Consider the following 16,723-nt stretch of genomic DNA (forward strand, 5'->3'; position numbering starts at 1 on the left):
GAACATAGAAACATAGAAACATAGAAATTAGGTGCAGGAGTAGGCCATTCGGCCCTTCGAGCCTGCACCGCCATTCAATATGATCATGGCTGATCCAACTCAGTATCCCGTACCTGCCTTCTCTCCATACCCTCTGATCCCCTTAGCCACAAGGGCCACATCTAACTCCCTCTTAAATATAGCCAATGAACTGGCCTCGACTACCCTCTGTGGCAGAGAGTTCCAGAGATTCACCACTCTCTGTGTGAAAAAAGTTCTTCTCATCTCGGTTTTAAAGGATTTCCCCCTTATCCTTAAGCTGTGACCCCTTGTCCTGGACTTCCCCAACATCGGGAGCAATCTTCCTGCATCTAGCCTGTCCAACCCCTTAAGAATTTTGTAAGTAGATAGGAAGTAGAAACTAACCCCTTTATTGTAAATCTTGAACTGTTCCATGAAGTGGCTCTGAAAAGCTTGTGTGTTCTCTGCATCGGCTGTGTGAAAAGAGGGGAAATATTTCCATTAGAAAGGAATAAATATAACTGCAGCTGCTAGAAACCTGAAATAAAATCAGAAAGTGCTGGAGATCAAAGAACCTATAGCAGAGCAAGATAGACCACACCTGCTAAATGCGAACGTGGGCCTTTTTTAAATCCATTTCAGTAACCCGACCCGACCCGACTCGCAGTGTAATCAACGTTGCGGGGGAACAGTTTGTGTTAATAAATTATAACTCTGAAAACGAGGAGAAGATTTTTACCAAAGAACTTTTATTTTTATGAGGATGTTTCCGTAACCGGCTTCCGTCTCCGCACTAGTATCTTTTCTCCGCTACGGGATCTTTGGTGCGGAGACGGAAGCCGGTTACGGGAATGGGGCCGAAAATGAACCATGAATCTGCCCACGACCGTACTACGTCTTTTTCGTCGAGGATCGTTGCTGGAGATGGCAGAGACCAACTCTCACGGACACGTTAGGGACAATTTACTGCAGCCACAGTTGACCCCTCAGCCTGCAGAACTTTGGGATATGGGAGCAAACTCAATGTGATCAAGAAGAAAATGTGCAGGTAGCGGTGGGGCGGTGCGAAAACAGGCCCTTCGGCCCATCGAGATGCCGCCTTACAGCGCCAGAGACCCTGGTTGGATCCTGACTTTGGATGCTGTCTGCACGGAGTTTGTACATTCCCCCCATGGGTATTCCCTGGGAGCTCTGGCTTCCTCCCACACTGCAAAGGCGTACAGGTTTGTAGGTTAATTGGCTTCGGTAAAGAGTGTAAATTGTCCCTAATGTATGGGATTAAACTAACGTACGGGTGATCACAGGTCGGCACGGACCCGGCTGAGCCCAAGATCTGTCTCCGCGCTATATCTCCAAAGTCTTCAGCACAGTGGGTCAGGATTGAACCTGGATCACTGGAGCTGAGAGGCAGCAGCTCTACCTGCTGTAACACTGCTTCTGCTTTGTGTACTTGGCCGAGCTCCTTCTGGGACCTCCGCACTTCCAGGAATGTCAACGGAGACTGGCCTGGGATTGGGACTGGGATTGGAAGCTCCTAAACGAGACCCTTGCTTGTGGCCCAGAATGAAAAGTCGAGCTGGTCGACCCTTTATAATCCCACTTTGGCGATTTTTTAGGCGACTGCCAGCGACTAGGGCAATGGAATTCACCGAAGTCAGCACCAGCAACAACCTACCTCACCTGGCGACAACCTACGACAACACAAATCGACGCCACTGTCACCGAAAGTGTTTCAACATGTGGAAAAGTTTTCGGCAGTCACCAGTTGACGCCTAAAAAATTGGCTAATTCCTTTACTCTTGTGGACAGACACAAAATGCTGGAGTAACTCAGCGGGACAGGCAGCGTCTCTGGAGAGAAGGAATAGGTGACGCTTTGGGTTGAGACCACTTCTTCAGACTGAAGGCATACTCTAGGCACACAGGACCAGTTTAATTGTACGTTACTAAGCAGGCACTGATCATTGTTGGCTAGGAGACGGTAAAAAACAAAGCAAACAGAGATAAAATCTCCATCACACCTTACACGTCCTAGTCTCTGTATCTCCTTCTCCCCTGACTCAGTCTGAACAGAGAGTGGTGAGTCTGTGGAATTCTCTGCCTCAGAGGGCGGTGGAGGCAGGTTCATTGGAGAGAGCTAGAGATGGCTCTTAAAAATAGCGGAGTCAGGGGATATGGGGAGAAGGCAGGAACGGGGCACTGATTGGGGATGATCAGCCATGATCACATTGAATGGCGGTGCTGTCTCGAAGGGCCGAATGTCCTACTCCTGCACCTATTGTCTATTGAAGGGTCTTGACCCGAAACGTCGCCCATTCCTTCTCTCCAGAGATGCTGCCTGTCTCGCTGAGTTACTCCAGCATTTTGTGTCTGTCTTGGGTTTAAACCAGCATCTGCAGTTCCTTCCCGCACACTTACTCTTGTGGAGCTTGGGAAGGGGTTTATACCGATAGCCCTCCTGGCTCCAGAACACGGGAATAGACCCTCGAATCTGGACGAAGGATAAGACGTCGCTCCCCCTGAAGATCAGCTGCTCGGTCTCCACGTAATTGGCCACGTTCCCGCCGCAGTCGATGCCTCTGCGTTTGTATCGCATCCCTGTGGACCAAGGAGAAGGAAGACGCTCACGCCCGGCGACCACGGTATCTCAGGCTATTGGTTTCCGCGCCGACCAGCGATCCCCGCACATTAACATTACCCCACACACACGCACATACTAGGGACAATTTGACACTTACACGAAGCCAATTAACCTGGAGTGTGGGAGGAAGCCGAAGATCTCGCGGGTCACGGGGAGAACGTACAAACTCCGCGCAGGCAAGCATCGCCCTTAGACAGGATCGAACCCGGGTCTCTGGCGCTGGAAGGCAGCAACTCTACCGCTGCGCCACCCTTGTGAAGCCTCTCCGAGACTCCCCACACCCCAACACTGGATGCCTTGCTGGAGGGGTCGGCCTGGCCACATGCATCCAGAGACACAGATAAGACAATGCACAGTGAACCCAAACCCATGGTTGTCAAGTGGGATAGAAAATAGGTGCAGGAGTAGGCCATTCGGCCCTTCAATGTCAGCTCGTGCTTGTATCCTGCAAGATTCAAGTGAAGACCAAGGGTCATGAGGTTTGAAGAAGAATCCCGACCCGAAACGTCAACTATTCCTGTCCTCCAGAGATGCCGTCTGACATTCAGTTACGCCAACTTTTTGTGTCTATCTTTGGTTTAAACCTGCATCTGCAGTTCCTTCCTGGCCCCATATGGCACAATGGGCTAAGTGTTCGGCTGGCAACCGGAAGGTAGCTGGTTCGAATCCCGCTTGGTGTGCATACTGTCGTTGTGTCCTTGGGCAAGACACTTCACCCACCTTTGCCTGTGTGTGTCCTTGGGCAAGACACTTCACCCACCTTTGCCTGTGTGTGTGGATGTAATTATGTGAAGCACTTTGGGGTCAATGCAAGTTGACAAAAAATGTGCTATATAAATAAATAGATAAAAAATAAATAAAAATAATAGCAGAAGTGTCCACGTCGCAGGGCTGGAAACTGGAAGTATCCCGAGCTAATTCTGCTACCACCATCATCTCTTGCAACAAGTGATGGCTCCCACTGATTGTCGACGGAAGGATTGCGTCCATTTCAGGACGGACGATGGCAGCGATGTCAACATTTGGAACATGGAAGATAGACACGAAAGAAGAAGTTCCTTCCTACACAGTCACGAGTGTTTAATTGTCGTATATGAACCGAAACGGAACAATGAGATTCCCACCTTGCAGCAGGAGAACAGGTCTGTGAACACAGTGCCCAATAGATAACATAAGAATAAAATAAACAGAAAAAAAGTTCAATAAAGAATTAATAAAAACGATATTAGTGCAGAACCAAACTCAAGTGGTCAAGAAAGTCAAGAGTGAGAGTCAAGAGTTTTATTGTCATGTTGTAACTGTATAAAACTTCGGTTAGGCCACATTTGGAGTATTGGGAATCAACACAAAATGCTGGAGTAACTCAGCGGGACAGGCAGCATCTCTGGAGAGAAGGAATGGGTGGTTAATATAGCATTGTGCTGGAAGCACTGGAATCAGACACAATGGCCCTGTCCCGGTACGAGTTCATTCCAAGAGCTCTCCTAAGTTAAAAAAAAAAAATCAAACTCGTGGTAGTACGTAGAATGATCGTAGCGGGCACGTCGGAGCTCGGGGACATAGAAACATAGAAACATAGAAATTAGGTGCAGGAGTAGGCCATTCGGCCCTTCGAGCCTGCACCACCATTCAATATGATCATGGCTGATCATCCAACTCAGTATCCCGTACCTGCCTTCTCTCCATACCCTCTGATCCCCTTAGCCACAAGGGCCACATCTAACTCCCTCTTAAATATAGCCAATGAACTGGCCTCGACTACCTTCTGTGGCAGAGAGTTCCAGAGATTCACCACTCTCTGTGTGAAAAAGGTTCTTCTCATCTCGGTTTTAAAGGATTTCCCCCTTATCCTTAAGCTGTGACCCCTTGTCCTGGACTTCCCCAACATCGGGAGCGATCTTCCTGCATCTAGCCTGTCCAACCCCGTAAGAATTTTGGGACGTCTCTTAGCAGCTCGTAACGCTTACGGCAGGTACTCGGGAAGACTCGCTAATGGCAGGTAAGCTCGGGAAGACTCGTGAAGATTTTTCAACAAGTTGAAAAATGTCCACGAGAGCCCCGAGTACCGACGAGCGGCCATTACCGTAAATCTCCGAGTTCGAATCAGGGCAAACTCGGGGAGAACTCTTGAATGAACTCGTACAGTGGGACAAGGCTTTAAGAGACAATTGAGACAGACACTTGGATTGGAAGGATATGTCCAACAGGGGAAAATGGGGTCAGTGTGGATGGACAAGAAGGTTGGCATGGACATGGTGGGCCAAGGATCCGTTTCTGTGACTCTATCCATGAATAAAGTCCATTGATGTCAGCACCAGCGACATCAATGATCTACCGCTAGACGGCCCTCTTGCAGATTCCCCGCTCACCTCCTCTGTACCTGCTTCTCCTGGAGATAAGGACGAACAGGAACTTCCCCCCCGGAGCCTTTGGCATGTCCTCGCTCACCACACATTCGTCGCAGGCGTTCTCGCCCTTGTACTTGGAGTGGCTGACGTGGATCTCCTTCACCTGCACGAAGCCCTGGATGATGGGGATGATCCACTCATCCGACATCGCGCTCTGGAGGGAAGGTCCCAAACAGAAAGGTGTCAGGGACGTTTGCGTTTGGTTTATCGCCGTGCGGGGCGAGGTACAGCGAAAAGCGTTTGTGTCGCGTGCTAACCAACCAGCGGAACGACCATACCTGATTACAACCGAGCCATCCACAGCGTGCAGATACATGATAAAGGGAATAACACGTACGTAAGAATGCTGTTCATCGATTACAGCTCAGCATTCAACACCATTATACCATCAAAACTGATCACCAAACTCGGTAACCTGGGCATCGACCCCTCCCTCTGCAACTGGATACTGGACTTTCTAACCAACAGACCCCAGTCTGTTAGGTTAGACAAGCACACCTCTTCAACCCTCACCCTGAACACCGGCGTTCCACAGGGCTGTGTGCTGAGCCCCCTCCTCTACTCCCTCTTCACCTATGACTGCACACCTGTACATGGTACTAACACCATCATCAAGTATGCAGATGATACAACGGTGATTGGCCTCATCAGCAACAACGATGAGTCGGCCTACAGGGAGGAGGTCCAGCACTTAGCAGCATGGTGCGCTGACAACAACCTGGCCCTTAACTCCAAGAAGACCAAGGAGCTCATTGTAGACTTCAGGAAGTCCAGGGGCGGCACGCACACCCCCATCCACATTAACGGGACGGAGGTGGAACGTGTTTCTAGCTTCAGGTTCCTGGGAGTCAACATCTCCGATGACCTCTCTTGGACCCACAATACCTCAACTCTGATCAAGAAGGCTCACCAGCGTCTCTTCTTCCTGAGGAGACTGAAGAAGGTCCATCTGTCTCCTCAGATCCTGGTGAACTTCTACCGCTGCACCATCGAGAGCATCCTTACCAACTGTATCACAGTATGGTATGGCAACTGCTCTGTCTCCGACCGGAAGGCATTGCAGAGGGTGGTGAAAATTGCCCAACGCATCACCGGTTCCTCGCTCCCCTCCATTGAGTCTGTCCAAAGCAAGCGTTGTCTGCGGAGGGCGCTCAGCATCGCCAAGGACTGCTCTCACCCCAACCATGGACTGTTTACCCTCCTACCATCCGGGAGGCGCTACAGGTCTCTCCGTTGCCGAACCAGCAGGTCCAGGAACAGCTTCTTCCCGGCGGCTGTCACTCTACTCAACAACGTACCTCGGTGACTGCCAATCACCCCCCCACCCCCCGGACACTTATTATCACTTATTATTATTTATTTAAATCATTTGCTATGTCGCTCTTCCAGGGAGATGCTAAATGCATTTCGTTGTCTCTGTACTATACACTGACAATGACAATTAAAATTGAATCTGAATCTGAATCTGAATCTGTACTGACATTTAGTGCAAGGTAAAGTCTGGTAGCACCACCTTTAACCGCCATGCCAATGGATATTTTTTAAAGCAGAGGCCGATACGTTCTTGATTAGTAAGGGCGTCCAAGGTTACGGGGAGAAGGCAGGAGAATGATTGGGAAAGATTGGATTGGCCACGATCGAACGGTGGAGTAGACTTGATGGGACGAATGGCCTAACTCTGCTCTTACAACTTATGCCCTCAGGCAAAACAGGCAGGCCCGAAACGTTGCCTATTTCTTTCGCTCCATAGATGCTGCCGCACCCGCTGAGTTTCTCCAGCATTTTTGTCTACCTAGGATGTGATAGAAACCGTGCTGGAAGACAAAAATGCCAATCCTACCTGTTTTTCGAGCAAGTCTCGAATCATGTACTTGTTCCAGAAAAATCTGTCATCGATCTGAGTAAAGAGGAAATAAGAATAAGGGGGAGGCCTTTTAGGACTGTGACAAGAAAAATCCTTCCTCACCCAGAGATTTGATCATCGGTGGAATTCTCTGCCACAGAAGGCAGTGGAGGCCAGTTCACTGGATGTTTTCAAGAGAGAGTAATGCCCCTGTCCCACTTAGGAAACCTGAACGGAAACCTCTGGAGACTTTGCGCCCCACCCAAGGTTTCCATGCAGTTCCCGGAGGTTTTTGTCAGTCTCCCTGCCTGCTTCCACTAACTGCAACCTCCGGCAACCACCTGCAACCTCCGGGAACCGCACGGAAACCTTGGGTAGGGCGCAAAGTCTCCAGAGGTTTCCGTTCAGGTTTCCTAAGTGGGACAGGGGCATTAGATATAGCTCTTAGGGCTAATGGAATCAAGGGATGTGGGGAAAAAGCTGGAACGGGGCACTGATTTTGGATGATCAGCCATGATCTTCTTGAATGGCGGTGCTGACCCAAAGGGCCGAATGGCCGACTCCTGCACCTATTGTCTATTGTCTATTGAATGCCTGGAATGCATTGCCAGGGATGGTAGTTGAGGCAGATATGATAGTTATGTTTAAGAGACTTTTGGATAGGCACATGGATAGGCAGGGAATGGATGGATGTGCTGGTAGATATCGGGCATCAACAACGGGAGCAAAATGGAGAGCAGGGGAGAGAAAAGACTTTGCCTTTCATCACAGTGAGGAGGAGATTCACTGTGATGGATGTATGTGTGAATTGAATCGTTTGTGTGTCTTACATAGAAACATAGAAAATAGGTGCAGGAGTAGGCAATTCGGCCCTTCGAGCCTGCACCGCCATTCAATATGATCATGGCTGATCATCCAACCCAGTATCCCATCCCTGCCTTCTCTCCATACCACCTGATCCCTTTAGCCACAAGGGCCACATCTAACTCCCTCTTAAATATAGCCAATGAACTGGCCTCAACTACCTTCTGTGGCAGAGAATTCCACAGATTCGCCACTCTCTGTGTAAAAAATGATTTTCTCATCTCGGTCCTAAAAGACTTCCCTCTTATCCTTAAACTGTGACCCCTAGTTCTGGACTTCCCCAACATCGGGAATAATCTTCCTGCATCTAGCCTGTCCAACCCCTTAAGAATTTTGTGAGTTTCTATAAGATCCCCCCTCAATCTTCTAAATTCTAGCGAGTACGAGCCGAGTCTATCCAGTCTTTCTTCATATGGAAGTCCTGTCATCTCAGGAATCAGTCTGGTGAACCTTCTCTGTACTCCCTCTATGGCAAGAGTCTTGTAGGAATTGTTTTGTTTGTATGGCTATAGAAACAGAGTTTCGTTTGAGCCTCACTGAGGTTCAAATGACAAAGAATAAATATTGTATTGTATTGTATATTGTAGATAAGAGATGGTTTGGCCATTGTGTTTGGCGCTGACATGGTGGGCCAAAGGTCCTGTTCTTTGTGCCGTACTGCCCTTTGTTCCTATGCTATGTTGAAAACCATATAGCCCCCCCCTACCCCCCCGACCTTCACCTTTGCCGGCAAACCGTCTTCGTAGTTGATGCCTTGCCGCTGCCACTGCCGCTGGGCGCTGTTCGTGATGTCGTAGGTCCGGCTGAAGTAGAATGCGTCAGAGTCGGTGAACAGTTTGACCAGCTCCTCCAACAGCCGCTTCTCCAGCTTCTCCTCATCGCTGATCTGCAGGGCAGAGAGCGCGGGCGTCACCTGGTAGCGACTGCACGCGGAACGAGCCGCCACGGGGATAGCGGGGGCCACCGTGTACTAGCGCAGCGCTTAAAATATACGTAGGCCGGCACGTGGAAACGACACGAATCTATCAACTACAATAAACTAGATGGAGAAGCAAGGAACTGCAGATGCTGGTTTTTAATTTAAAAAAACACAGGCCCCCATAGCAGAAGCGTCCACCTTGCGGGGCTGGGAAACTGGAAGTATCCCGAGCTAATTCTGCTACCACCATCTACTGCGGCAAGTGATGGCTCCCACTGATGGTCGCCGGAAGCTTGCGTTCTTTTCAGGACGGTAGATGACAGCGAGGTCAACATTTGAAACATGGAAGGTCCCGAAACGTTGCCTATTTCCTTCGCTCCATAGATGCTGCTGCACCCGCTGAGTTTCTCCAACACTTTTGTCCACCTTCGATTTTCCAGCATCTGCAGTTCCTTCTTGAACATTTGAAACATGGAAGATGGTCGCAGAAGAAGAATAAAAAATAAAAACACAAAGTGCTGGAGTAACTCAGCATCGCTGGAGCACATGGACAAATTACATTTCAGGTCGGGGCAGGTACAAGGCTAGGAAATGGTGGGAGGGATATGGGCCAAATGTAGGCTAACTGGACTAGCTCAGGTGGCTCCTTGCTTGGCGCAGAGCAGTTGAGTCGCAGGTGGATAAAAATGCTGGAGAAACTCAGCGGGTGAGGCAGCATCTATGGAGCGAAGGAAATAGGCGACGTTTCAGGTCGAGGCTGTTCTTTTTTTTCTTTTTTTTTTCGGGTTCGAGATCCTTCTTCATTTTTTTTTGCCTCGGGCACCGCATGTGTGTGGAGTCTGGACGTTCTCCCTGTGACCACGAGAGGGCTTGGCTCCCACATCCCAAAGAAACGCGGGTTTGCAGGAGTAATTGGCCCTCTGTGAAATTGACCCTGGTGTGTAGGGATTGGTGCGAAAGCTGGATGAGACAGAACCGGCGGCACGGTGGCGCAGCGGCGCAGCGGTAGAGTTGCTGCCTTACAGGGGCCGAAGGGCTTGTTTCCGCACCCTACCTCTAAACCAAGGGGTTCCCAACCTTTTTCGTCCCGTTTACCCCCCAGGCAACTTTTCGACAGTAAATTTACCCCCACCCTGTTTTGTTTAGTAATTTGATTTACACTTCTACCCCAATAAAGCAACCGACAAAAGGGACATTTTAAAATACTATTTTTTAACAAACCCAGAATCAACAAATGTACCCCCTGGGTAGGCGAAATTTACCCCCCTGGGGATAAATTCACCCCAGGTTGGGAACCCTTGCTCTGCACTAAACTAAACCAAAGAACTAGTGTGAACGGGTGGTACACAAAATTGCTGGGGAAACTCAGCGGGTGCAGCAGCATCTATGGAGCGAAGGAAATAGGCGACGTTTCGGGCCGAAACCCTTCTTCAGACTGATGGGGGGTGGGGGAAAGAAAGAAGGAAAAGGGGAGGAGGAGGAGGAGCCCGAGGGCGGGCGGATGGGAGGGTGGGAGGAGACAGCTAGAGGGTTAAGGAAGGGGAGGAGACAGCAAGGGCTAGCCAAATTGGGAGGATTCTATGTCAATGCCATAAGGACGCAAGGTCCCCAGACGGAATATGAGGTGCTGTTCCTCCAATTTCCGCTGTTGCTCACTCTGGCAATGGAGGAGACCCAGGACAGAGAGGTCGGATTGGGAATGGGAGGGGGAGTTGAAGTGCTGAGCCACCGGGAGGTCAGGTAGGTTATTGCGGACTGAGCGGAGGTGTTCGGCGAAACGATCGCCCAACCTACGCTTGGTCTCACCGATGTAAATCAGCTGACATCTAGAGCAGCGGATGCAGTAGATGAGGTTGGAGGAGATACAGGTGAACCTTTGTCGTACCTGGAACGACTGCTTGGGACCTTGGATGGAGTCGAGGGGGGAGGTGAAGGGACAGGTGTTGCATTTCTTGCGGTTGCAACGGAAAGTGCCCGGGGAGGGGGTGGTGCGGGAGGGAAGGGAAGAATTGACGAGGGAGTTGCGGAGGGAGCGGTCTTTGCGGAAGGCAGACATGGGGGGAGATGGGAAGATGTGGCGAGTGGTGGGGTCACGTTGGAGGTGGCGGAAATGGCGGAGGATTATGTGTTGTATTTGCCGGCTGGTGGGGTGAAAGGTGAGGACCAGAGGGACTCTGCCCTTGTTGCGTGAGCGGGGATGGGGAGAGAGAGCAGTGTTACGGGGTATGGATGAGACCCTGGTGTGAACGGGTGATCGACGGTGGACGTGGTGAGCAAAGGGGCTGTATCATCCACTCATTCGACTAATTAAACAGAGAGGAGTAATGCACATTACCTGCCGTTTAGCACCTGCCTCCACCAGCGATTTTTTCTGGGTGACGGGGACAGTCGCTTCACCTGCAAACTGCATGTGCATCTTGCAAAACTGAATTGAAAAAAAAACAAAAGCATCCATCACAAAACGTTCATCCCAGATGGACCAATGTGATCATTTCACGGAGCATTTTCCGTCACAGTCGAGGCCTATAATTTTTTGTTTCCCTGGAAGAAAGAGAAATAATTCTCTGCCACAGAAGGCAGCGGAGGCCAATTCATTGGAAGTTTTCAAGAGAGAGTAAGATTTAGCACTTTGGGCTAAAGGAATCGAGGGATATGGGGAAAAAGCAGGAACGGGGGTATTGATTTTGGATGATCAGCCATGATCATATTGAATGGAGGTGCTGGCTCGAAGGGCCGAATGGCCTACTCCCGCACCTATTTTTCAATGTTTCTATGTTTCTATCTGGCAATGGAGGAGGCCCAGGACAGAAAGGTCAGTGTGGGAATGGGAAGGGGAGTTGAAATGGTTGTCAACCGGGAGGTCCTGTAGGTCTCCGCAGACCAAATTGAGATTGTTTATGAATAAGACTTTTACCTCCAGCTTCAGGTCCTGAGGTTCGGCATCAGTCAACGGTATCACGGCCACTTTGGTGATCTTGTACATCTCATGTTCCCCGAGAACCGTGCCCACAAGGCCTTTACGTTGAACGAGGACCAGGAAACATTCTAACTCTATAAAAAATAACAATGAATAACCTCACAGGCGCACGTCCCTTTATGCTGAGGTTATGGCCTCTGGTCCTAGACTTGAGTTCCCACTAGAGGAACCATCCTCACCATATCCACGTTATCCACTTTCACCATTCACTTTGTTTCAATGAGCACTACCACCCCTTCATCCTTCTAAACTCCAGCGAACACAGGTCCAGCACCGTCAAACGCCCGTCATATGTTAACCCAGGTGAGTTGACATCAACAACCATCTAATCTATACTAGCCCACACCAAACAACTGTCTTTTCATAGGTCTGTACAGCAACTGCATGGGAGGGGGCACGTTGATCAAACCGGTCCTGTAATTGCAACAGATACAGCCTTACCTGGGTGAAACTGAAACTTCCCAACAACTCCTTCCACCAGACCGAGACAGACAGCTCTGGACAAGTCCACGTCGGAGGCTGAACGCACAAGAAAGGAGTTGTTAGTATCTGCTGAATTTGACCAACGTTGGCGTGCATTTTGCTTTAACCGTTGAAGTAAGAAAGCTCGAATCCTTCTCTGAAATTCTCAGCTTGGAATTATTACACCTAATCCTTCATATTTTCACTTTTTCACACAAAGGGTGGTGGGTGCAATGAACAAGCTGCCAGAGGAGGTAGTTGGGGCAGGGACTAAATATTACAAAATGTTAAATGGTCAGCTCGACAAGACCTACACCAAACCCAAACGAAATTAGGAGCAGACGAGGGCATTCGATCCAATTTGTGATCCCAGCTACAAAGACAGATGTGTACAGCAATTCGTTCTTCCCCCGCACAATTAAAGCATGGAATAATCTCCACCCAACTATAGTTACCCAACCAGATGCAACTAAATTTAAAATAGCTCTTTCTTCCCAATAACCCTTTCTGGCTTAAGCCCTCCCTTCACCACCTCCAGTTTAAATTCAATTTGGAATATTTTGGAGGACCAAGAAACCAAGAACCAAGACTATCCCAAAGTTTAAGAAACAGTTAGACAGGTACATGGATAGGACAGGTTAGGAGGAATATAGACCAGTGTAGGTGGGACATGTTGGCCGGTGTGGGCAAGTTGGGCGTGTGTGAGTTATGGTGTGTGTGTGTATGTTATGCTGTGTATGTGTGTGAGTGTTGATGTGTGTGTGTCTGTGCTAGTGTGTGTGTGTGTAGGTATGTGTAATGGTGTGTGTGTCTGTGTGAGTGTTATGATGTGTGTGTGTGTGTGTGTGTGTGTGTGTGTGTGTGTGTGTGTGTGTGTGTGTGTGTGGTGGTGTGTGTGTGTGTGTGTGTTATGGTGTGTAAATGCGTGGGCTACGCTCACACTCACTCACCTGCCTTGATCTCCATGCTGCCGCTGGAGCGACTGCAGGACAGGCAGCTGTCGGCGCCCCGCACCGTGTACTCAGTCGGTGACTGGAACAGCTCCATCCGCGACCTTGCTTGCTGCCCCCTTCCCTCGCCACCCTCTGTCCCCACGACCGTTGGAGTCTGTGCAATGGCCAGGTTTCCAATGAAAACATGTTCCACGGTCTGCCCGTCACAGCGGGCGCATTCCAAACAGTGCCCGGCGCCCAGGCGTTCTGGGGCCGCACCGGTTGCTCCCACCCCCAATACCCACATGCATTCTCTCCCCTCCCCTCCCCTCCCCTCCAAAGTAAATTACAATTGCAAAAAGAAAAGCAATTCCATCTGCCAAAACCACGACCTTCCCAGAAGTTAAGCATCATACAAAATTGTGTCCATTCGGCCCATAAAGTCAATACTAACCCTTTACTCTACATTCCAACTGACCTCAAGAGCAATGCTAAACCATTTTGTAATATATCTCCCAGGAAGAGGTTGAGCAGACTTTATTCCCTGGAGCGGGGTGGGGGGGGGGTGCGGGGTGGTGGGTGGGGGGGTGGGTGGGGGGTGACTGAGTGTAGAAGTTGGGAGGCCATGTTGCAGTTGTAGAAGTTGTTGGTGAGGCCGCGTTTGGAGTATTGTGTCCAGTTCTGGGAAAGTTGTTGTCAAGCTGGAAAGGGTACAGAGATTTACGAGGGTGTTGTCAGGGCGAGGGGGTCTGAGCCAGAGGGAGAGGTTGAGTCGGGTGGGACTCTATTCCCTGGCGCGCAGGAGGTTGAAGGGTGATCTTATAGAGGTGTTGAAATCATGAGAGGAATAGATCTGGTAGACGCACAGAGTCTCTTGCCCAGGGCAGGTAAATTGAATCATTAGGTACTGATTTTAGATGATTAGCCATGATCATATTGAATGGCAGTGCTGGCTCAAAGGGCCGAATGGCTCAATGGCCTACTCCAGCACCTATTTTTCTATGTTTCTAGAACCAGAGGGCATAGGTTTAATGATGAAGGGGGATAGATTTTATAGGAATCTGAGGGGTAACTTTTTCGCCCAAAGGGTGGTGGGTACGTGGAACGAGCTGCTGGAGGAGGTAGTTGAGGCGTGTAAGAAGCAATTAGACAGATACATGGATAGGGCTGGTCTAGAGGGATACGGGCCAAATGAAGGCGTGGGATTAGTGTAGATGAGATATGTTAGTCGGGTTTCGGCCCGAAACGTTGCCCATTTCCTTCAGTCTGAAGGGTTTCGGGCCAAAACTTTGCCTATTTCCTTCAGTCTGAAGAAGGGTTTCAGCCCGAAACGTTGCCCATTTCCTTCGCTCCATAGATGCTGCTGCACCCGCTGAGTTTCTCCAGCATTTTTGTGTACCTGGTCTGTACATATAGCACATTATCCCTGTGACCGCATGGGTTTTCTGCAGGTGCTCCAGTTTCCTCCCACATTCCAAAGATGTGTAGGTTTGCAGGTTAATTGGCTTCTGTAAATTGTACCTAGTGAATAGGATAGAACTAGTGTACGGGTGATCGCTAGTTGGCCCTGAAACCAATAAAACAACACAAATTGTGGTGGGAAGGAACTGCAGATGCTGGTTTACCCCAAAGATGGACACAAAAAGCTGCAGTAACTCAGCGGGTCAGGCGGCTTCCCTGGAGAGAAGGGAGGGTCTTGACCTGAAACGTCCTTTTCATCAGGGATGCTGCCTGACCCGTTGAGTTACTCCAGCTTTTTGTGTCTATCTTCAACAAAACCCAAGTTGATTATTTTTTAGAAATGAGTGCCGAAGAATAATTGTTGGCTACGCAACTAGAATTGCTCGGAAAACAAATCTGTAACCAATTGTTTGACTAGGTCTCAATGCTTGCACTGCTAACGATGCAGGACCCATTCAGAACTGTATGTACACAAAAATGCTGGAGAAACTCAGCGGATGCAGCAGCATCTATGGAGCAAAGGAAATAGCCTATCTCCTTCGCTCCATAGATGCTGCTGCACCCGCTGAGTTTCTCCAGCATTTATGTGTACCTTCGATTTTCCAGCATCTGCAGTTCCTTCTTAAACATTCAGAACTGTATTGGGCTTATTTAATGTAAGTGAAAGAACCCTTTTAGCAAGTAGTGTCTGGAGTGGAAAAAAGTCCCAAATGTAATTAGTGTTACTTAATTGAGTATCTAAGAAGTCCAGTGCAGAGTCAGTTCTTGGCAGGGGAGCCGAGGCCTGTGGAGTTCTCCTTGCGAGCAATTTTCAGCCTCCATGGCAACTGTACGTGATTGAAGTGTGTCCACTAGCTACGTCTATTGTAGAACTGGAGCTGTGGATAGATTCACCGTGATGCTGGGGGCAAAAGCAGCATTGGCGAGTAGTGACCAAGGAATGATCAGCCATGATCACAATGATTGGCGGTGCAGGATCGAAGGACCAACTGGCACCTATTTTCCATGTTTCTATGGAATGTGTAAGACGGAACTGCAGATGCTGGTTTAAACCGAAGCTGGAGTAACACTTTTTGTGTCTATCTTCGGTTTAAACCAGCATCTGGAGTAAGGCTGCATCTCTGGAGAGAAGGAATGGGTGACGTTTCGGGTCGTGCAGAATCCCTCTCCCCTCCCCCGCAGAAATAAAGGAGGCAGATTTAATGTGACTTCAACAAAGATCCCGTAGGAAATGATTAAGTGCTGTCTAGGCAGAACTGGAAGCTTCATTGTTCATAGGTTCTAGGAGCAGAATTCAACCATTTGACCCATCAAGTCCACGCCACCATTTTCCAATCATGGCTGATCTATCTCTCCCTCTCAACCCCATTCTCCTGTCTTCTCCCCATAACCCCCGACACCCTTCCTAATCAAGAATCTGTCGATCTCTGCCTTAAAAATAACAATTGAATTAAGTGGATGTAAAAGACTCGTTGGATATGGGTATTGGTTACCTGGGTATTCAGTCCAATCTTGCCTTTGCTCAATCTTACACAAATCTCAAGATCTGCTTATTTTACTTCAATGCAGCAACTCCGTTGTGCTGCTACCTATAATATTTTGTTTTTTACAGAGTGGTAGGTGCTTTGAACACTGAGCTATGAGTGATGGCAGAGACAGATATGTTAATTGTATCTCAAGAGACATGCAGATAGGTGCATGGATATGCTGGGATTGGATGGGTCTGCATCACACGCCGGCAGAAAAGATCCATTGAACTGGACATCATATTCGGCACGGACATTGTGGGCCGAAGACTTGTTCCTGTACTGGACTGTTCTAAGTTTATTTCAGTAGTTCAAAAAGAACGTCATTAACCTCAATTGTGGAAAGGAACTGCAGATGCTGGTTTACACCGAAAATTGACACAAAATGCTGGAGTTACTCAGTGGGTCAGGCAGCATCTCTGGAGAAAAAAAAGGATGGGTGATGTTTCGGGTCGGGAGAAGGGCCGTGAGATGAAAAGTCACTCATCGTTTTTCTTCAGAGATGCTGCCTGACCCAACGAGTTACTCCAGCATATTGTGCCCATCTTCATCTGAAGAAGGGTTTCGGCCCAAAACGTTGCCTATATCCTTCGCTCCATAGATGCTGCCTCACCCGCTGAGTTTCCCCAGCACTTTTGTCTACCTTCATTAACTGGACTTTGTGATGTCCAAAAGGTTCTTGAAAGCTCTG

The 16,723-nt window shown here is 49.1% G+C and overlaps 1 protein-coding gene across 1 annotated transcript in view; it reads right to left on the reverse strand.

The window, feature by feature from the left end:
- The window catches only part of LOC116967319 (phosphatidylinositide phosphatase SAC2-like), a 36,427-nt gene extending 23,075 nt beyond the window's left edge, over positions 1-13,352 (reverse strand). The window contains exons 1-9 of the mRNA XM_033013821.1: positions 13,064-13,352; positions 12,093-12,170; positions 11,589-11,725; positions 11,010-11,099; positions 8,471-8,641; positions 6,889-6,945; positions 5,010-5,202; positions 2,418-2,597; positions 406-473 (exon numbers count right to left, since the gene is read on the reverse strand). Coding sequence (XP_032869712.1) covers positions 406-473; positions 2,418-2,597; positions 5,010-5,202; positions 6,889-6,945; positions 8,471-8,641; positions 11,010-11,099; positions 11,589-11,725; positions 12,093-12,170; positions 13,064-13,352 — 1,263 coding nt within the window. The remainder of the gene's footprint in view (positions 1-405; positions 474-2,417; positions 2,598-5,009; positions 5,203-6,888; positions 6,946-8,470; positions 8,642-11,009; positions 11,100-11,588; positions 11,726-12,092; positions 12,171-13,063) is intronic.
- Between the last annotated feature and the right edge of the window lie 3,371 nt (positions 13,353-16,723).

Source organism: Amblyraja radiata, chromosome 39, assembly GCF_010909765.2.
Source record: "Amblyraja radiata isolate CabotCenter1 chromosome 39, sAmbRad1.1.pri, whole genome shotgun sequence".
NCBI lineage: Eukaryota > Metazoa > Chordata > Chondrichthyes > Rajiformes > Rajidae > Amblyraja > Amblyraja radiata.